This window comes from Thunnus albacares, chromosome 7 (assembly GCF_914725855.1).
Source record: "Thunnus albacares chromosome 7, fThuAlb1.1, whole genome shotgun sequence".
In the NCBI taxonomy this organism is placed as follows: Eukaryota; Metazoa; Chordata; class Actinopteri; order Scombriformes; family Scombridae; genus Thunnus; species Thunnus albacares.
In genome coordinates this window covers 17,140,158-17,161,784 of record NC_058112.1, presented here as the reverse complement: position 1 = coordinate 17,161,784, position 21,627 = coordinate 17,140,158, and the positions used below count along the sequence as shown (strand labels likewise).

The following is a 21,627-nucleotide window of genomic DNA, read 5'->3' as shown; positions in this document are numbered from 1 at the left end:
TGTTTTTCTTCTCTAGATGATGCTTTTGATTTTATAGCCCATGCAGATAAAATTCTCACATAACATCAAATACACATCACTTTTTAACCTTTTTTCAGACTGTTGGTATGAGGCGCACAAATAATCATAGGTAGCATCTTCAGAGGCCTGTGAAAACTATAAATGAAATAGATGGTCTGATAAATGCTGAGGATGCAGTTTGGATTTCACTGAAAAAAGAGGAATGGCCCTGGGGTTTACATATTGCCAATTGAACACTTTGAAGTGTGCATACCCTGAAGAGAGGCCAAAGAGAGGCCATCACTTCTTAAAAGAGCACAATAACATCATAATTCTCCCTTGAGTACAACTGAAAAACCAACATCATACATGGGCGTATTACTCTTGTATTACTATACTGACACCTTGTGGTAGTAGCAGAATATCACAATTATTATGTTTCAAACGTTAAAAATGTTCACATAAACTGCACATTAAGAACCCTTAATGTGATGGTTTTAAGTTTCAATATTTTGTGCCAGTTCACATGAAGTGATAAACAAACCATGAAAAAGGTATACTAACAGTATTCACAAGCCAGATTTAAACCCACAACTTAAAAGTCACCTCAAGGAAAGCCACAAGGATATAATTTGTCTTTTTTAACTACAACTACCACTATTGCTGCTACTACTACTATTACTGATAATAATAATAATCATTTAATTTATTTATTTATTGTTGCATATTCTTTTAATTTTAGTAATAAAGTGAGTAGCAAGAACTGTAGTAGCGGTTATGGTCAGGTTTGGCATGGTTCAGCCATTACCCTGTAAGAACAAATGTCATCATTCACAATGGAAAATAATATCTTGGACTCATGAAGTAGTGAACCAGTGTATAGGAGTTACCCTGTTACTAAAATTACCAGATTAATTTGCTGGAGCCTTGGGGCAATATGGGCTGCGTTCATCCCTATCCCTGTGCAATGTGAACAGTTAATCTATGCTGATATACTGCCTGGTTCCAAGTTTGCTGTGTACTGATTTGGTGTGACACAAATAAAACATAAGCACAAAAGTGAAAAAAAAAAAGATCCCAAAACTAGATTTTAATACACAGGCCCTCTTTAAGACAGGACCTCAAGGTCACACAATAAAGCAAGGGCTGCTTTCAGGCCCATATAATGTCATTTGTAGTGCTTTTTGCTGCATATTTCCAAAAAAAGTTCAGGTTGAGGCACTCAACATCCACACAAGTGCACTCAATTCCTCTGACTAATTAGACCTCTAGTCTGGTTGAAGTTGGGCGGAGCTATGCTGGAAATTACGTGATGTCACCAAACTAATAACATTGACAAGGGTGTTCGTTTTTTGTTGTTGCTTTTTTGAGTGAACTAATAATAATGATAACAGTGTTAAAATAATGATGACGGTGTAAATTGTTCCACCTCAACAGTTGCAACAAAGTTTAAGTATGGAGCTGTCAATCAAGCTTGTCTGCACAAGTCCATACAGAAGCGGTTTAATCAGGCAACACACGATTAATGAGAACAAACCAGTTGACACAGAGTTTACGGGGACCCTGAGGCCAAAGTACTGCTAAAGCAGTTGGCAGCTTTAGCAATCCAGCCTTGATGACCAAACAGAAAATGTGATGTATTGGCAGCATACTTTAATTCAATCACCGACTGTACAGAAGCCTAAAACAACGCACAGGAATTCACAGATAGACATTAAAAAGGAAAATATGAAAATCACAAAATCACAAATTTTCTATTTGAACACTAACATTATAGCCTAGTGTATCTATAGCTACCTAAAACGGGAGGCGTATTTTTCAGCGTTTGTCAATTTGTTTGTCTGTTTTATTAGAAAAAAAACAAACTGTAAAATCCATGCAAGCCTTCTGGTTCTTGAATGCGCCCCGCCTCCGTCTGTATACCTTCAGGAACAGCTTTTCTAGCGTTGGATAACTTTGTGCACTTCCTTCATGGCAGCTCACAACAGAGCCTGGCCTGATGACGCTATAGCTTCTGTCAGCGTCATGCTTTTAGAATTGAATTTCAGGCATTACATCGTATCACAAAGGGTAGTGTTGTTTTGAGAGCAAACGTTAAATGCTCCGAAGGAAACATTAAAATGGAGTAGCAGCGGTTGGTCGCGTTAGCTACAGTAGCACGCGCAGTGTATCCACGGTAACACGTAAGGAACACAGACTGCTGGTTATAGATCTGTGTTAACGGTTAAATCTCATACTTTCCCCACTGGTGGTTTCTAAAATGGATAATGACAACACTATGTCAAAAATACGACCCAAATCATCCGATTCTGCTGAGTCGTAAGTGATTTCTACTTAAACACTTGCGTTTTTACCGTAAATAAAAGTTCATCACCTTTTTAACTGGCTTGAGCTACCTAACGTTAATGTCAAGTACGATTTAGCTAAGTCATGTTTGTTGAGTTTTAAGTAGGGTTAGATACTAGTTCCACAAGTGTTTTCCTCAAATGTTAGCTATATCTCAATAAAAAATGATTAAGATACCTTGTTTGACCAAACTTGTAGGTCTCCTGAAAGCATCAACAGGGGCGTGGATGCGTCTCCTTCTTGTGACTCAGGTGTGGTCAGTCCCTCGCAAATAGGATATGCTAAGAAGGAATTTATTATGATCCATCCAGAAGAAAAGCTCAGACACTTTGAGAGCAGAGGTCAAGACCATGAAGACAACCAAGAAGTGGGTACAGTATAGTGGCAAATTTATATTACATTCATTGTTGGTATTTTGCAGTCAATTGTGCACAGATGTACTGTTCTTTCACAATTTGTTCTGCAGGATTGATGCATACAGTCTGCATAAAGCTATATAAGCTATACAGTATGCACACCCATGGCTGCAACTAATAAGTTTCACTAGAAATTATATTTTGTTCATAAAGTGTCAGAAAATAGTGGGAAAATGTCAGGCACAGTCTAAACTGAAAGATATTCAGTTTGCAATGATATAAAGAGAAAAATAGAAAATTTGAAATCTGGGTGGACGGATTGCTATTTTTGCTTGATATTGACTTAAATGATAAGTCAAATTGTTGTCCATTAATTTTCTGTTGGTCAACTAATCAATTATAGATTAATAATTTCAGCTGTACACACCTTACAATAGAGGGGAAAAATCTTTGGATTAAACAGTTAGAAAGTAAGGTTGACCCCTATGCAAGTCCCTAAGCATGATTGGAAGTTTCTAAAGGGTGTGTTTTTTATAAGAGGGGGTGATACTTTTTCTAATCTGGGCTCAGGGTTGGCTGTGGTTCAAGAGGCAGAGTGGGTCATCCACTAATCAGGAGGTTGATGGTGGTTCGATCCCCGGCATGTCCAGTCGGCATGTTGAAGTGTCCTTGGGCGAGATACTGAGCCCCAAATTGCTCCTGATGGCTTCGCCATTGGTGTGTGAGTGTTTGTGTGAATGAGTGAGCATAGAAACATTGTGGGGAGCTTTAGATAGGAAGCACTGTAATGCTCCTAATGAGCAGGTTGGCACCTTGCATGTCAGCCTCTGCTTTTAGTGTATGAATGTGTGGGTAAATGTAATGTAAAGCTCTTTGAGTGGTCAATAAGACTAGAAAGGCACTATATAAATGCAGTCCATTAACTATTTAAGATTTAACACAATCATTATTGATGTGGTTTTTGATGCATGACATATTGGGCTATTAAGTAATACTGACAGACATTTATCCATTCAGTTTGATGCTTGCATCCAGGACCTGGTACGTTGTGTGGCACTGACGAGGCTGGTATATGGGGATGGTCACCTGAAACTAGCCCAGGCCCATGCCAGACTGGCTAAAGCATATTTCCAGTTTAAAGGTAAATTCAAAAAGACTGAGTACATTGTAAATTACCATTTAAGACTGATACGCAAAGCATATGGCATTTTTTAGTGATGCAGCTACAATTCAAGCATCTACTGTTTTACCACTTATGGCAGTTGCTTCACCTTGTGTTCAAAAACTAAAATGTAAAAGTTTTGAATGTAAGACAACTTTTCAAGACTCACACATGCTTCAACTCAATGTGATCGATCCATGTAGCTGCTGTATGTGCTGTATAGTGATTTAGCTACTTCAATGACTAGTTATTTTCATGTGGTGTTATTTTGCTCTCTTTTTTTTCCTGTTTATTTCAAACTCAACGATTGCTTTTGTTCCTTCAGGCTGGGGACTGCAGGCCCAGGAGCACTCATTGCTGGCTAGAGAGCTGCTGCCTTTCTGCTCCTCCATCTCTCCTTGCAGAGGTGAAAAACTAGAGGTTCTCACATGTCTCCTGAGCATACACCTTACACAGGGAGGTGCTGCACTGCTTACTGCCAAATATCCTTGCCATGATATGTTTGACAGTAAAGGTGTGGGATTGAATTAATAAGATTAACTCAGAAAACAGGCTAGATGTAGAATGTTGCATTTTGCAGCCATAGACAATGTCCTTGACTCTTTTCAACTCTTGAGGAAGCAGAATCCTCTTATCTGGAGGCAAAACAAATTATTGAGGAGCTTCATCAACACGGAGGAATCAGTGAGGAAGACAAGATAAAGGCTGAGCTGCAAATCTCCACTGGTCTATCAAGGTACAGTAGTGAAACATATTTTTTTGGTGAACAGCAAATCTGTAGTCAAAGTAGTAAATTCACCAAATGGTTAGTAATATAGTAGATTAGAGCCTTTGAGGGCTTGATTTTTAGCAGTACTCTTTGCTTATCAGGTGATATGCTCTATTTATTTCCTGTGACACATATAGTATCATGTTCAAGCTGAGTTAAATGATCTGGGGCCATCCCACGTTAAATGGTAAGAGGTCACATCTGTTCAGTTGGGTTTCAGAGTTTAGCTTAAGAGCATTTTACATTAACATCAATTGTTACAACTAAATAATATTAACATTATTACATATTGCACAACATGGTAACTGAGTCTAATTTGAGAAACATAACCTTTGAGTTTAGATTTATGTTTGACCACAAGATGGCGATATATTCCTACACATTCCTGTTCTCTTGGAAACAACGCCATATATTAAATCAGGGTTTTCCCCCGTGTTATTGTGCAGTCCACTCAGCAGTGAGCATGGGTGATTTGTAGTAATCCTTACAGACCTGCTGGGTGGGGTTTCTGCATGTCAACCCATCCAGTCATTGCACAAGCAGAGGCACAGATGGGAGAGAAGCATGGCTGCTCTTTAAAAATATTTCTTCCTTTTCTCCACATGCTTTCTGCCTAAATTTTTTTGGCTACCTCCTTAATTACTATCCTCCCTCACCTCACTCTTCACAGTGTGGGTCACTGCTTGAGATAAAGCAAAGCCTTTTTTCTTTCTCTCATCCACAGAAGAAATGTCGGTCACTTTATTTACTTTACCCCCTCTACATTTACACATTATTGATTTGTTTAACCATTTCAAAATATGCATTTGTAACCTAATGGTGATATTGACAACAAAGGTCCCAAGGGTAGTATTACATGGTCAAGAAAAGATTAAAGAATTAGAGGATCATGGTGGGGGCACCAAGCACAGACATTAAGTGCAAGACAGGCTGATAACCTTTTACCGGAACTGTGGCCTGGCAATATAAAAAAATAGCAGCCACTTGTCATAGCTTAGATCACTGTGGGAGAATTTAGAATCTCAATCAGGAACTGGAGTATAGTCTTACCTCGGTTGAGATCACCTCACTAATGTGTTTATGTTTATTTTTATACTGTTGTTGTTCTATGTGAAAAGAACAGTTAATATTGAATATATTTGGACTAACTGAATAGGTAATGCTCACACATATTGTGTACATGTGGGTATAGTTTAAATCCATAATATTATCTATGCTTTGTTGAATTGTGAAACACATTAAAAGTCAAAATACAAGCTTGTCTCCATCAAAACATTTGACAACCTTACAATGTGAGACAATACATACAGTTAGAATTGAGATCAGTTCTTTAAAATATGTTGGGGTTTTTTTTAGTTTTAGAAGGGGGAAAAAATCATCCTTATAAATCATTATGTAAGGGAAGTCAGTAGTGGGATGACAGTGTTTTAACATGGGACTCCATCCTAAAGTTATGCTTTAGTTTAATATTTCTAATCTCAGCCTGTAATTCGGAAGCTTTGTTTTAAAAAATCCTGTTGCGAGTTAAAGACAAGCAATACTGCAGCATTGAAACGAGCCTTATCAGCAGCTGAGGTGAGCTACACTAAAAGGAATTCATAGATGATGCCATCTTGGTCTGTTTCAGAGAGTCAGAGTTTGTTGACATGATATGCGTAATTGAAAAAATGTGCAGACTCTGGCTGGTGTGTAAGCTTGCTAAATCTCTTTTGTTAGGTGATGACTAAGAATTTGGCATGCGTCTAAAGCTCTGTCAGTCAACACTGTTGTGATGGAGGGGAATGTTCCCACCAAAGCCTGGAACAATAAAGTAAGCTCAGCCCTCCTATAGATCCTGGTCCAAACATTCTGCTTCAGTTTCAGGTTCACACTCAAGGTGTGCGCTTGTGATCAGCCAAATGAGATATTTCTTTCAAGGATGCAAAAGCTTTATTGCTAGGTTTAGATTTGTGTTGTGTATGTGCTCAGATGACGTGTTTATCTTTGCCTATTCATAACTGTTGTCATAAATCTACACTTAAGTTTACAGATTTCATCGAATTAAAGATTTTCACCATGTATTCATCAACTCAATCTAGTTGATTAATAAACCCACAGTAATTTCTTCCATATTTTCTCCACCCTTACATAATTTCCTTGTTCATGCATCACATTAATTGAACTGCACTCCCTGTAAACCAACTTTATGCAACTAATCTCCAGAGTTTGTGCTGTTGAGATAATCAGTGGCCTTACTCCCCTCTCCTTAGTTTTTACACAGGCTATTTACTGGGTTCATAGATCTAAATACACAGACTGACTGCTCAAAATACCAGTAGTATTCTGATGATCAGGATCCACGGATTGCTGGTTTTCTTTCCAAAAAGGTAGTTAAGATGGCTGGAATAAAACCAGCAGGGCTTTTGTTTTAGATGACTATGATGCCTGAACAGGTGGTTTAGTATTCCTGTGCATATTCTAGATTATACCAAATTTTATCTCACTCCACCTGAGGCACACAATAATAAGCTCACTCTTGAGTGTTATTCAGTCAGTTCAAAGCACCACACAGATTTCTTGGAGCAGGCTGCTGTGTTTTTGTCCTCCTGCTTTCACTTTGGCTTGGCCTTTCTGGACCATTTTCCGAGTGAAAGCTCAGAGCAAACTTACATCAACCATGTTCTGGAAACATTTACAAAAGAGGGCTGTGCGGCTTGCTTGGCAACACTTCTACAAATCCTTAATTATAATAATTCCTGGCCCTGTGGACTGTTAGTAGATTTCAGTGGGATGTGGCATATTACCGCTTTGCCAGGAAGTGCGTAAGGATGCAGAGTGAATGAGAGGATAGAGGGGCATTGTGTCTGTCTGTCGATGCAAGCAGAATGGCAGAACTCAAGGCATGCTGGAATGTAGCTCAGCTAAAGCCATTGCTGCTGCCCTAAAAGGATCTGAAGTGCCTGCCCTACGAACACTTATGGGTGGGACACTCCATTATTATCCATCGAGGGATGTTAGGATAATCTGGGATTCATGGGAAAATTCAAAGAAATGAGCCTTCATAATGTTTTTGTAACCTGTGCTCCTGGCATTTAGCCACTGAGCCATGAATACCCAAATTCATGTGGTCCAGGGATGCAAGCATGACATACCACTGACAGCTTAGACTTTTGGTTCCCAGAGAGGCTGCCTGTGCTAAAATTACTGTATGTACTCATGATACTGGAAGGCACCTTGGATAAAACCTTAAATCAAATATCATGCTATAACAGATTGACTGCAGCATTCACTCCATAAATAAATAAATTATCAGTCATCCAAAAAACCACATACAACTATAGTCTGAACAGTGCGGATGTGGGAAGACTGATTTGTGAAAGGGGTTTCCTATACTGCTGTGTGGTAGTAATGTTAGCTAGAGATGGTACAGTAGTGCCCTCTGAGACAGGCTGCCTCCTTGACTGGAGAGCTGAATTAAATTTAGAGTCCATTAGATGGTTTGAAGCTGTTCGCAGAATTGCCTGATGGATCCAATGTCCTTGCAGTGGATAATGCAGCCATGGTCTCTCGTCCTCTCTCTCAATTTCCCTTTACCATCCCACTGCTCTGTAGTAGCTCAAGCAACTCAAAGCAGTATGACAAGAAGCATTAGGCACGTATAAGGGACAAATTAAAGGAAATACCAACCTAATGTGCCTTAGAAAGGTATTAGGCCACCACAAGCCTCTAGAATAGCTTCAGTGCTCCTTGTCTACAAGTGTCTGGAGCTTAAATGGATGGATAAACACCACTGTTTAAAAAGATATACCATCATTTGACAAGGGCAAGTGCTGTCCAACACATCCATCTAAAATCTATCAGAGGTGTTCAGCTGAGTTAAGATCTGGTGACTGTGAAGTCCACAGCATGTTATTCACAGCATTTACAAAACCATTCAGTGACCTCTTGTGCCCTGTATGGAAGCAGGTGCTTCCATACAGGGCTATGCGTTTCCACACATTCATGTTTTTCCTTTAATTGTTACCCATTTGTCGAATTTGTTGACATAGATGAAGAATTCTAAGCTACCCGTGTTTTATCGATGACGATGCCTAGATCTCCAGCTTTGCTCGGGTGGTTTCCACTGAACCTCCAAGGGCATCCGCTAATTTAGACGCCCTGGAATTAGAGTTTGAAAATACTTCAGGGGTTATTTGTCTGACTCTGAGTGGTTCTAGTTAAAATGCAAAGGTTAGGAGCAGTGTAACCTTCAGTCCCAGAGGAGACAGACTGTTGAAAGGATGCAACCAAAAACAGATAAAAGGGCAATGTGCAGGCTTTCCTCATTATAGAGTGCACTCCAACTGCAGCCATCAGCCAAAGCATTCACCACTCTGCAGGGACTGGGTTTGGCTAGAGACCAAGGAAATTACTTCAGTAATATAAAACAGGCTTATAGTAATGAATTAACAGACATATAGGTATATACTTTATACAGCCAGTAATTTAAATAAAGAGTGCTACTAGACAAAATGTGTGAACAATTGTTCAATTTTATTTTGTATTCATTTCTTTATCAGGGTGTGCAGGTTTAACAGACATTTTCAAGTTCTATTCACGTTTCCCTGTTTTTTACATTCTGTTGTGAAGAGTTGGTTCAACATATTACAAGAAAAATGTAATTCCAATACTCATTTGTACTATTTTTGAATACTCTGATATTGTGTCAATCCCTGAATGGAAATCAAAGTGCAGGGCAAACTACAGAACATACACTGCAGCTGCAGCTGTAAAATACTTTCAAATACAGGGACCCAGACAAATTACTCGAAGGGTAAGCTTTATAATCCTTACTCTACCCTGCTGCCTGTGGGCTATACTGGTCACCGTCTTTATGTTTGTCTTTCCATTTCTGACAGTCTGCCTATTTGTGTGCTATTTTTGTTCTATAGGGTCCATAAGAAACAGAACAGGCTAGAAGAAGCCTTAAGCCAGTGTGAGAAGTCGTTGCAACTGCTTAAGGATTGTGGTAAGCCTGAAAAGACCACTTCTGTCTATAGGGACATGGCCGCCATTGAACAGGACAGGGATCATTTGGACAGAGCCATAGAGCATCTCTCCAAGGCAAGGGGACTATCATTTACAAAGACATCATACACAACACTCAAGTACAACATACACAATCACACTAGGGCTGCTTTAGACAGTGCCAAGTTGTGTTGTCAGCTACACCTCCTACACCTATTTGTTGATATGTGATCTGTCTTATTTCACCGGGTTGTTTCTGCTAGGCTCATGCCATTGCTATGAGTCACTGCCCAGAGGGGCTAGAGAGGGCTCAGATCTCCCACAGCCTGGCCCTCATCCTTTCTGCTGCTGCAGAGCCCCACCACAATGGTGAGTCTATTCACAAACATATGTCGGGCCTGAGCGATAGGCACAAGGGGTTAATTAAGATTTGAATCTCCCACTGTCTTCCTATATGTCAAATTCTTTAACATGGTGTTATGGAAACCAGACTTACAATAGCTGTATTGAAGACATGTCTAAGTTGAGCCATATCACTATGATTCATCCATGTCAGCAATCATAAAGAAAATGTATGATTCGCAGTATTTATGTAAAACGTAACATCTGGAAAGAAAAAATTGAAGGGTTCATGTAGAAAAATATTGATAAGTTTATATTGTATGTTTTCAGAATCAGTTATTCACTCAATCATTACCATAAATTAAGTTAACATGCATCATTTGTGTGTTTTCCCCATGCTGGTGTAGACTCTGCAGGTCGCTACTTTGAGCAGAGTCTAAATTCATACAAGATATCTGTAGGTCTGCTGGATCCAGCCTTTCTCACTGCCCAGGATGATTTCTGTCGATTCCTCCTCCTCAATGGACAGCAAGAGGTTACGCCACACACAAACACACACACACACACAGTGATTTTCTCCAGGCACAGTTTATCAACACATTTAAGTATCAACACATTTTCTGTTCCGAGAGCAGCACCATGGAAACATTTCCTCATTTCCTTTGTGATTGTCAAGGGATTGATTCCACCTGCTACATGGGTTGTGGCTCTGTCTGCTGATGATTTTCACCTATTTTTAATGCAGAGATGTGTGGAAATCCAGAGAGCATCTCTAATTTCAAAGAGATCTACATTCGGTGATTTGAGTGCCGAGGTTGCGGACACCCTTCAGCTGGTAGGAAGTGTGGAGATGAGTGAGGGCAGGATGAAGCAGGCCCACAAGACCATGACAAAGGTAATCACAAATTACAGACCACTTAGTGGTATTTTTTTGTCCTGGTTACAATCTATAAATACATATTAGAAATGCTGGACAGAGTAGTAGTTACTGTTGTCGGACATGACATTTTCCCTGCCAAATATTTGGGAGGGTTTTATTAAAGGCCAAGAGTCAGGGGGTGTGACCACCAATACCAGTCAAAGGTTGAGAGGCTTGTTCAAAATATATACACAAAGAGTCCCTGTAATATTGAGATGAGCTATTTTCACCATCCTCTCTAAAGGATCAGCGCTATCAGAGTCGCATGCTAATCTTGGAAGGGTGCAGTGTGCAGAGCTGTCCTCCCTGGTGTAAAATATCACACAGAGTGACTTTGTGTTTCCTTAGTCTGGCTGGAGCCTGACAGATGGGCAACACAACTTTGGAAAGAGAATGTTTGCTAACTGTTGTCAATTAAAGGGACACTGACCCCAATTAGTTCTGTACGCCATTATGTCCTTTGAAACAGAAATGACATTCATGTGTCTTTCAACACATATGCACTGAATAAACAGCAGCATTTAGTGGATTTAATCATGTTCCATCTCAACAGCTTTTAGTGCTTTACTTTATTCCTTATGTAATGAGTATTATTTGTTTCTCATAAGTGACTGCATATGTGTGCCCTATGAGCTCAGTTCTACCGACCACCAAACATAACTAAGTTACACAAGTAAAGGGGGATTTCTTCATACTAGTAAGGACATGCCTGAAAGTAAAGGAGCCTGGTTGCTATGTTGCTGTGTTATTGCATCCAAGTGCGGAGAGGGTCTAAGTATGACAGAGTGAATCAAGTCTCACTCTCTCTTCTCCACGTTCGACTACTAACCTTTCTGAAGTACCCTGACATAGAGCAGATATGCCAGCACTTTTTTTCCCCGCTGTCATCATGACACCATCTGCACAATGATTGAGCAACTTTCCAAAGCAAAGCTAGTTCATACAGTATATACTACATAAGGTCTACCAAAAAAAAACATAGAGAACAATGGCACACACACAAACACACACTTGACATTTCCACCTTCCTCTGTTGTGCTGCTGAGAAAAAAAGGTCTTCCATTACATCAACCTTAGCAACAGTGAAAACATCCAAGAGGCCAGATGGATCTGTTCCAGAGTGTTTTACTTGTCCTGGTGAAGCAGGAAACTTTTAGCTACTTTTTTCCCTGCTTTAACAAAAATCTCCTCACATCTTGTTATTTATGATGATTGCAAAAATGGCAAGCAGGTTTTTATCCTGTCTGTTGCGTCACTGTGTGTGTGTTGTGTAATCGTACATGTCTTTCTAGTTAAAAAGTAAGACTTCTCTGGATTTTGGAAAATTGTGTTATATTTTCATAGCTAAGCAGTCATTGCTCATTCATGTCATTTGATTTCAGCACACTAAATGTAGAGTGGAAAGTGATATAAGCTGTATCTTTGATTTCTTGGGTTTACTACCTCAGATTCCTGTCTTACTGCTTTAGAGCCCTGAAAATAAATCTAGGAGATCCCCCTTGTTGACTCAACTCTTCGAGTGTTCAGCACAGGTGTTATCTCAACCTTGGTCTGCTACAGTGGTTATTTTGGGATGTTTAGTGCATTCACATGTTGCTAGGAAGTGTTTATTCCCCTCTGAGTATGAGTTGCACCTCTCATCTTCCAATGACCACTCACTCTGCCGTTATTAATTTTTCTTTATTTTTAATTTTAGTGCCTGGAGATCCAGAATTTACTGTATGGCCCTCAGCACAAGAAGACAAAAGCCACACAAAAAGCTGTAGACATGTTGGCCCGGTAAATATGCAGAACATTATTATATTTGTCACTAATTAAACTACCTTTAGACTATATTAAGACCAAGACATTTGATTCACCTGGTGATAAATTGCCAATCAACAGGTTTTATTAAATAGTTTGGTGAATTTAGAGGACAAGAATACAGTCCCTGTTTCAGTGATGTAACCATGTACTGTATGTTTTGCAGGGCACCAGAGGTGGCTGAGAGTCTGCAGAGGCAAGGTAGAAGGAAGACAAAACCTCACACGTTTTCAGTTCTACCATCCGGTAGCAAAGAGGGAAGCATATCTGACTCTTAAACTGTTCTTCTCTTGTTTATGTCACAAGAATAATCCTGATGGTTTGGACCAAGAGCTAGTGATATTCACTTCCTCAAGAAATTTGTCTGTCTTTTGTCAATATTATACAGGCAACTCCCTCTGCTCAAAATTAGCTTGAATTGCTCTAATCATGTCCTCTGGAAGTACATGATTTTGTGTCATTTTGTACATTAGGTGAAATATTTTGGTTTTAAAGAAATACTCACACTCACAAAACATACCCACAGTAATTTTTAATGATGTTAACATATGAAACAATTTCCAAGGAACCTTAATCAGCAAAAGCCATATTGTTATTTGTTCAATGTAAATTATTATGTCAATAAAAGCAATAATGTTGGGCTGTCCAGGGTGAACACTCAGTCATTAAACATCTTTATTCATCAGTAGATTTTCTGTATGCTGATGTATATTATTATGTTTATGCTATGTAATGACATATACAGTAGTATCCAGATTGCATTGTGTACATACTGTACATGTTAAAAAAAATCCTAACAGAGAATTTCCTTATTCAGCCACAATTTAAGTACACTGATGTGACTGATGTGAAACTTTTTTTTTCTTGTATTACTGCAGTTTACAGACCAGAAAATCTATGAGAATGTGTTGTATCTGGGCACTTAAAGGTAAAACATTGTTTTCATATAGGTTTAATTTTGTAGATTGACAATAAACATATTAATAGTCAACTTAAAAGCCATGACATTCACACTCAGAATTTTTCAACATGATGGTGCCAAAAAAGCAATTTGAGTAGACTTTGCTCAGTAGTTAGTGTAAGTGTAAATTGTACAGCCATGCAAAACATGTCACCACACTGTAATAGTATTGGACCATTTCTGCTTCTGGAGCTAGTACACAACACAACAAACCCTGGTGAACACTCGGTGCCACTAAGCTGATGATCCAAAAATAGTCCTGGTCATGAAAACACTCTTGTGTCAGAGCAAAGGTGAATCCTTCAAGCCAACACTGTGATAAACCAATGTGTACAAACAAACAACGTTCAGACAAGACTTACATCAAACACAGATGTGATTGTATCTTCTTTAATAACCCTATCGCTGCATTCTTTTTCATTCATAAAGGTTCTACTACCTTCTTTTCTTTCTTCCGTCTTACCACTTGCCTTTAAAATTGACATTTTCCTGTGGAATTTAAAATGGTATTTTGAATTTCCAACTCCTTAAGCATGTGTTCAAGTCACAATATTTACTGTTGGGTGAATAAAAACACATGGTATTGACATACCATGTAAAGATATAGATTTTATAGAAAAATGTAACATCGTGTAACAAAATTGTAATTATATATTGGGCAGTTATTTTTTTTCCAATTGTCAAAACTGTATAATGTGTACTTAGTTGTGAGTAAGGGTAAATCCTAAATACCTAAATATTTATTCTACATGACAGACACTTTTAAGTGCCACATTTACTTGCACTCTACCTTGATTTCAGTGTTCAAAAACCTGCAGTATTTGTTAAGACAAATTACTATCTTTTTCTCCACTTCCCCAGCATACATGTGTATACTTTCTTCCACTATAAGCTTACCTATATTCTGTGTGCATTAGTGTCAACTGGTTAACATAACCTGCTGTTTTCCAGCATAGAGTATATACTATGATCATTCCATTTTGTAGCAGTCCCCAAGTGAAAAAAAAAATTAAAGCTCCAACCTGCAAATACTGCACACAGCACATCATAACTTCCAACTGTCACATGTTGCTCTGCATTAGATGTAGACTACAGAAGATTAGTCTTTTGGTTAACTCTGGCATATTTTCAGAAATGTAAGCAATATGCATTGTCCCTTTAAAATAAATGAATAAACTAAACTAATTACATATTAGAAAAGGCCATGATCTGATGGTCAGGGTGATGGGGTGCTGTGAACTGCAGAACAGGATGTTTAAGCTGTACAGCACAGGTTAGTACAAAAATAGAGAAATCTAGAGAACATAAACAAGTTCAAAGATACTGCAAACTATAAAAAGGTTAACCCACACCAGCACTACACTCCAACAGTATATAGACTACCATTAAAAAATTGCTATAATATATAGATATTACAATCCTTACTCAAGCTAGCCCTTATTAGTTGGCATTGTGTATCTTTGACTATGTAGCACTGCCTCAATTAATACCATAAAATATGTAATAATCTAGTATGCTTACTTGATTAATTGAATTCTGTTTGAATTAACAGATGCAGTTAGGGGCACAAAATATTGGGTGACATACTGTACAGTAGGTACAATAAAAGCTGCACATCAATTGTGTATATAATGTTTTACTGCAAAAATGAAAGCATTACAGTGTCTGCAACCAGCATTAATGCCATATGTGGTGGATTGCTGCATCAAAACAACCTCTACATGTGCACTGAGTGACGCATTGGCAAATATTGAGTGTGAAAATATTTTTCACTGAAAACTTTTTTAATCATCTGTAGGGCTTTCAAGGTAAACTGTCGCAACTCTTTTCTCATGAGAAACCTTCACCGGGGTCTCCAAGATTTGAGACTGCAGATCTTGCTCTGAGGTTGCCTCAGCATGGCTACCATGCACATCCATCTGGAAGGTGAAGGACTTCTCTGATGGCCCCAGTTTGATATGTTTCTCAGTTATTTCAAGTGCAGACTCTCCTTCATTAGTGAAGCCTTCAAACTCTTCTCCATACGCAACATCCTCTTCTTTGGTGACTCTGAAGCTGTACCCGCCTCCTGCCCCATCTTGGAAGGCTTTCTCAATGTTAGAAGACTTTAGAGCTGCCATGATCTGCTCTTCAGATAGATCATCACCTGTGTCTAGAAGCCCAGATTCCTCTAGTGTTTGAGAGACATTCAGCTCTGCAACAATGGTCATGGTTCCATTGTCACTTGACTGTTGCACTTTTTTGACATCGACAGTCAAATTCTCTGGACTTTCATTGCTCACTTTTCTGAGGTAAGCCAACTCCTCTCTCAGTGGACCTGACACTGAGTCTTCTAACTTCTCTAAAGCTCCCTTCAGCTGCTCTTTAGGCTCCAATGCATCCTCTCTTAGGAACTCAAGCACTGACTCCTGCACTATAGGGGAGACACGAACCTCTTCTTCAATGATGCACTCTGGAAAACTCTCTTTGACAAAGGCGTGATCACCTGACATGAACTTGAATTCGTCACTTTCCTCAACAATCACACTTTTTGATGGAAGACTTTCATCTCGATAATACCTCTCATCTGACAGGTCATCTAAAACGCCATAATGGCCATATGAGGTGATGCCAACACCTTCCTCGGGTTCAGAAAGGTTCTCATCTGGTGTGGAGACAAAGTACTCATGAGGCTCTTGGTCATGTGAGAAATATGGAGATTCACTCTCCCTAGAGATCTCTTGAACTTGTACAGATCCACCCTTGGAATGGACTGTGTCCGTCGTGAAGGTTTTCATGGCATCAACATCACTCTGAACTTGAGCGACATGAGGGACATTTTCTAGCTCCTCAATTTGGAAATATGTTGAGGAGGGCTCATAAAAACTAGATCTGGACTTCTGCTCAACCTCATGCTCCTCATCACTGAGAGACTCAACTGGTTCCTCAATAATTTCCACGTTGACAGACCTATTTTGCAGGCTCTCACCTCCCTGCAGGCCACTCAGCAGGTTCTTGATCATGCTTCCTGTTGTTGTGTCCTTGATGTCCTCCAGTGACACCTTCTTCACCCCTTGGCCCAGTAGCTCATCCAGGGCAGAGTCCTCTGAAATATCCAGCTCCTCCTCCACCTTGGACTCCAGCACAATCTGTGTCTTAGTTGAACCATCCTCCTGCTCAGTTTTCTCCACATGATAGATTACCTTTGAGTCTCCTGATGAGCAAACTTTAGCTTCCAAACCAGCTGGTTTTATCACTTTCTCAATGAGCTCCTCAACAGACACTGAGTCTAATACCTTTTTCTCGCCTGGGCCTATCGTAGACTCTGTTTTCCCTTCATCTTTAAACTCACTGTCACAAACATCTCCTTTTTCTTTTTCATCTGGCACTTTCTTTTTCCTTTCCGTCTCGGTTTTCATGTTCAGGCTCATCATTGGTGGCGACACCACTCTCACTGATGTGGTCTCAGCAGTAGAGGACTTGACGAAACCTATTTGATTCTCTACCTGAGAGACCTGTTTGATTTGCACAGTTTTCTCCTCTGTTGTTGTTTTCTGCGCCTTTTGACCAATTTGTTTTTCACTGTGGACCATTGGTTTATCTTTGGTAACAGTGGGCGCAGGGGCAGAAGCAGCAGCCCGAGCTTTGGTAAATGAGATCATGTCCCTTCTGGATGCGGGACTCTGATGCTGAGCTCTGGCTGTGAGTGAAATGGGGATGACCCTTGAGGGACTAATGGACCCAGAGTGAGGCACAGGAGATCTCCTCAGGTTTGGAATTGGCGCTGTGTACCTGGCATCCACATGTTGTCTGATTGAGGTGGATGCTCTTGGAGTGTATGGTTGGGCAGGCATCTTGATATCTGAGGCAGAGAATTATCATTTCTTGATAATTTATACTTATGTTTGATTAAGAAAAAACACCCTCAGTGATGGAGATAAATACTTCAAACTATTCTTACAATGAACTCTTGGGATCAACATGCAACAAGAACAATAACACTTTTCATTACAGTACCTATTATTCTTTCTCTTTGATGTTGATTCACCCTCCTGTGAGCATCTTGCAGACCTACTCTCTCACCTTCCAGGAGAGCCCTAAACAAACAAGAAAAAAGACAAAATACTTTTTCAATACAAGCGCAAAAAAGTAATTGTAAATTATGTGGTCTCTCCCCTTTCGACAATAATTATTTTCCCATGTATGTAAAAAATTACCAAAAATAAATACCTTACAAGACGCTCCACATCATTCAGCTCTGCCATCTCAACCCTCTCAAACTAAACGCAACAGGCTTACAAGACGGTATGAACCCAGGACCTGGCCATGTAGGGTAATAATCATCAAGAACATAACAGGCCACTGTCATCTAACAAATTCCTTGTAGTAATTTGCTCAAACAGCTCACCTTTCCTTGGCCGTGATTCAACAAACAAACAACAGCAAACCAAAGTCCCTCAAAAAGAACAACCTCTCCGGAGAGTGCTTTCAAGAAGACTGACCTAAAAATAACAGCTTCATAGTGGGGCTGTCCATACTTCCGTAGGAATCCAAAAGCAAAAGCTGACTCATGACATATACAAAAACACATGCCACTGCCACGTCTCGGAGAAAGCATTCTGTCTATTCCAAAAATTCAAAACAAACCAGACGTACCTGATAACTGCATATAAACTTAAAATATAAGTATATGTTTATTAACTGATTCATAAATGACATTTCTTTTCAATAAAAATAGTCTGTTAGTATGTGAGCATGTGTGATCTAGCTGTGGTAGGAGCATGAAAACTAGACATGCCATGCTATAACAGGATATGAAATGCCAAATGTAATTTGTCTCTCTTCCTGTATGGTTAAAATAAACCCCAGAGAAAGTTTAATGAACCCTATTAAAAATCTATGTATAGTATTTATAAGATAGTAAATAGGAGCAACTAATTTCCAGCATATCGAACTGAAGAAAGAGGGTTTAGATGAGAGCACTTAGTGGCAAACAAGGAACGGAAGCAAGCAGCTGATCTCTTCTAATGTTTTTGATGAAATCAATCAAGCTAAGAGTAAATGTAGGGAGTGGGGGTTTGTTTGGACAAGCAAATTCTTGTTAAAATTTTGTAAATATCACTGAAAAAGAGTTTTTTAGCCAGCCAAAAAGCTTTTATCACTCATACTTCACAATGTATTTTCATCATTATCATAAAAAAAACATAACCCCATTTTTTCATCACGTGGTTCATCACCAGTTTGGTCATTAAAGACAGTTTGGGAGGTTCATACTTCTTGAACCAGTTACCACAACCAGTTCTTAAAATAGTTAAAACACATTCTATGACCATAAACTGCAGCGTCCCCAGTCTCGCCCACATTTCCTGTTATCTCTCTAGGGTCAACTATCTAGTAAAGGCATAATTCCCAAAAATGAATTAGGGAAAACTACTTTCACAAGGAGTTTAGAACTGGCGTCTTTTTCTGAGACATGATTAAAACATTTCATTGACTAAAAGACTGATCAAATAAATATGATCACCTGTAGGCAGCCACCTCCATGCTCAAATCCATCTTGACCTGAAGAAGGTGCTGATGTTCTTTCATCTTTTCTGCCATATTGTCAGACATCATGTTCCTCTCATGCTCCAGCTGCTCAATAATCATCTGAAGGAAAAAGACAAGAAGTTTTCATTTTTCACATAGTGTAATTTCACAAGTCTGCGGTCTCTCCATTAGGTACAGTATTGCATTTTTTTTGTTCATCCCTGCAATTAAATGAAAATTATGTAATCATTCAGCTCCCTTGTTCAACATTTTATTTTACTGCAGCCTTCAGTGTTAACTTGGTAGATCTGTGCTGTTTCTGTTAGATCCTTTAAGTCCCCACCACTTATTCTCGTTTAAATCTAATTTAGAAAGAAAGATAGTCATCTGTATGAACATTCTTTTTAAAATCAAGTCTGATCCCACTAACAGACTGCACTAATCATTTGCAGTGACTGCTCTCATGATCGTGCATAAGCCTTTTCCATAAGAATTATATCTGACATCTCACAACAGATGTCATGCGCAATTCTAAATTGTAATGCGGTGAACCTGTGATAAATGTGTCTTTTGTTACAATATTGAAAGCAATCCTTCAGTATTTGAGCAGTGTTGTCACTGAAAGCTGGCTGACCTGCTTTTGGCTCCATCTTAAGGAGGCTAATAAGGATTTGTCAGTCTGACAGCTAATTGGTTTAAGTGGCTGGTGTAATCTAGCAGCCATGAAGTACTGGGGAGGTAAAACGCCATTTAGCTACTCAGGCTATCCAATCCTTTTATATGCAGGTCAAATGTTGCACGCAAGATCCATACTTTTGACAGTTATGGGAACACAAACTTGACAGGCACCACTTTGTTATTATAGAGGAGTGTTACATTAACTTTAGATCCAACATCTATTGCATGTTTTATTGTAATGGCACTGCCTGGGACAGGCCGGAGCCAGATTGGGGCAAGTTACAGGATGTCACACATCATATATATTCTTGTTAGAAAATAATCATTTCTGCATAGATTTTGGTGATATGTTCATTATTTAGGCTTCAAGGATTAGATTGATCCATAAATCATTTGTACAGCAGACACTGACAGCTGCTGCAGCTGCATCAGTGCCTTTAAGGACAGTGGGTGTGGCACAGCGAGGGAGTAGCCTCTCTCCTCTCCCAAGCCTCAGCGGGGTAAAGGGGGATCTATTCTGTTTAATACAGTTTTGTGTTTTCTAATTTCTTGTAGGCTAGTTGAAACAAATCCCCTGATCTCTGGTTTCAACTCAGTCTGTCTGAAAATATATATCTTCTAAATAAGATATAAATCTTTCCTCAGTAACAACAGACTTCTCCTTACCTGATATTCACTGAAGTCCACACGGAATTTTTCCTGCATATGCATCAGTTGCTCTTCGAGATGCATCTGAACCTTGCCTTGGTTTTCCGCTTCTGTGCGTAATTTGTCCAACTCTGATGCGTACAGCATCTTCTCCCTCTGCAGATCACTCAGCCTCGCCTGGTCCGCTTTAATCGACTGCTCCATTTCTTCCACTTTCTGCTGGTACATTTCAAAGGTTTCAATCCAACCTTCGGACAGTCCTCGGGCATATTCTTCCACCTCTTCCAAGGAGGCCGCCGGAGGCCCGCAATAAGTTTGCGTGATGATTGGTACCACCCGGGACTCCACCTGACGATGTAAATGGTCCATTTGTTGCCTGTGCGCATCTTCTAAGCATTTATACTCTTTTTCTAGTTGAAATAAACGCTGCTGGAGTTCACTGTTGGTCTTGTGAGCGTGGTGAAGCTCCGACTCGCAGCCTTTTAGTTCGCCACTGACTTCCCTGCACACCTCAGTCTGCTCGCAGCACATAGACTGGATCATCTGCAACTCGCGCCATAGCTTCTCCCTTTCCATCTCAGCCTGGGACTTTTCAAACGACATCTGCCCCACCATTCTCCTCAGATCCCGAAGCTCAGCCTTGTACTTCGGTTCCCATTCCGCCGTCTTCACATGTCTGAGTTTATTTATTTCGGCTATGAGATGCGCATTTTCCTGCTCCAGCTGCTTGGTTCTGGAGAGATACTGGGCAAGTCTGCTGTTGAGCTCCTTTAGTTGATGTTTTTCGTTCTCAAATGTTCTCCTGAAAGGCAACATTGTGGCATCTAATAAGAAAGAGAGAGTTTAAAAATTGTCCCGTCTGTATGACTCAGGTCCCGTTGTGATATGCGTGTGCGTCTGTGGGCACAACTGTGATGTAATTTGCGATCAGTGCCCTTTGACAAGTGCAGGAGGAGGGCGGGTCCTGCTTCAGAGGAGCGTCCCAAACGCGTCCGTGTCCCTGGCAGATGTTATGCTGCTTTTAAGTACTGTACGACATGTAAAAACTCAGTAATGGCCAAAGATGTGGTAAACGTAACTGTGAAAGTTTGCAAACGTAAAAACATAGTATGTTGTGCAGTGTTATAAAATTAAAAGACGGTGGGGGGA

At 39.7% G+C, this 21,627-nt stretch overlaps 2 protein-coding genes across 4 annotated transcripts; one reads left to right on the top strand and one right to left on the bottom strand.

Moving 5' to 3' along the window:
• The first annotated feature begins 1,905 nt into the window (after positions 1-1,905).
• Positions 1,906-13,883, top strand: ttc23 (tetratricopeptide repeat domain 23). 3 transcript variants are annotated; one of them, XM_044356267.1, is made up of 12 exons: positions 1,908-2,319; positions 2,545-2,713; positions 3,720-3,843; positions 4,190-4,346; positions 4,475-4,600; positions 9,544-9,715; positions 9,883-9,988; positions 10,369-10,496; positions 10,707-10,856; positions 12,577-12,659; positions 12,850-13,004; positions 13,160-13,883. In XM_044356267.1, exons 1-11 carry the CDS (start codon positions 2,261-2,263, stop codon positions 12,959-12,961), a joined length of 1,386 nt encoding a protein of 461 aa, XP_044212202.1. In that variant the 5' UTR covers positions 1,908-2,260; the 3' UTR covers positions 12,962-13,004; positions 13,160-13,883. The 3 variants fall into 3 exon arrangements, with proteins under 3 accessions (XP_044212203.1, XP_044212201.1, XP_044212202.1); XM_044356268.1 differs by having other exon boundaries at positions 1,906-2,319; positions 3,738-3,843; positions 12,850-13,883; XM_044356266.1 differs by having other exon boundaries at positions 1,907-2,319; positions 12,850-13,883.
• On the bottom strand, positions 13,201-21,420 carry synm (synemin, intermediate filament protein). Its single transcript, XM_044356265.1, has 4 exons — positions 20,497-21,420; positions 19,148-19,272; positions 17,641-17,720; positions 13,201-17,485 (listed from the first exon to the last, which is right to left on the bottom strand). Exons 1-4 carry the CDS (start codon positions 21,292-21,294, stop codon positions 15,429-15,431), a joined length of 3,060 nt encoding a protein of 1,019 aa, XP_044212200.1. The 5' UTR covers positions 21,295-21,420; the 3' UTR covers positions 13,201-15,428.
• Between the last annotated feature and the right edge of the window lie 207 nt (positions 21,421-21,627).

Coding starts and splice junctions, on each gene's coding strand:
- synm (XM_044356265.1), bottom strand. CDS start 21,294: ATGTTGCCTTTCAGGAGAACATTTGAGAACGAAAAACATCAACTAAAG. Junction 19,273..20,496: donor TGGACTTCAGTGAATATCAG/GTAAGGAGAAGT, acceptor TTTTTCCTTCAG/ATGATTATTGAGCAGCTGGA. Junction 17,721..19,147: donor ATGGAGGTGGCTGCCTACAG/GTGATCATATTT, acceptor TTGTTTGTTTAG/GGCTCTCCTGGAAGGTGAGA.
- ttc23 (XM_044356266.1), top strand. CDS start 2,261: ATGGATAATGACAACACTATGTCAAAAATACGACCCAAATCATCCGAT. Junction 2,320..2,544: donor TCATCCGATTCTGCTGAGTC/GTAAGTGATTTC, acceptor CCAAACTTGTAG/GTCTCCTGAAAGCATCAACA. Junction 12,660..12,849: donor GCTGTAGACATGTTGGCCCG/GTAAATATGCAG, acceptor TATGTTTTGCAG/GGCACCAGAGGTGGCTGAGA.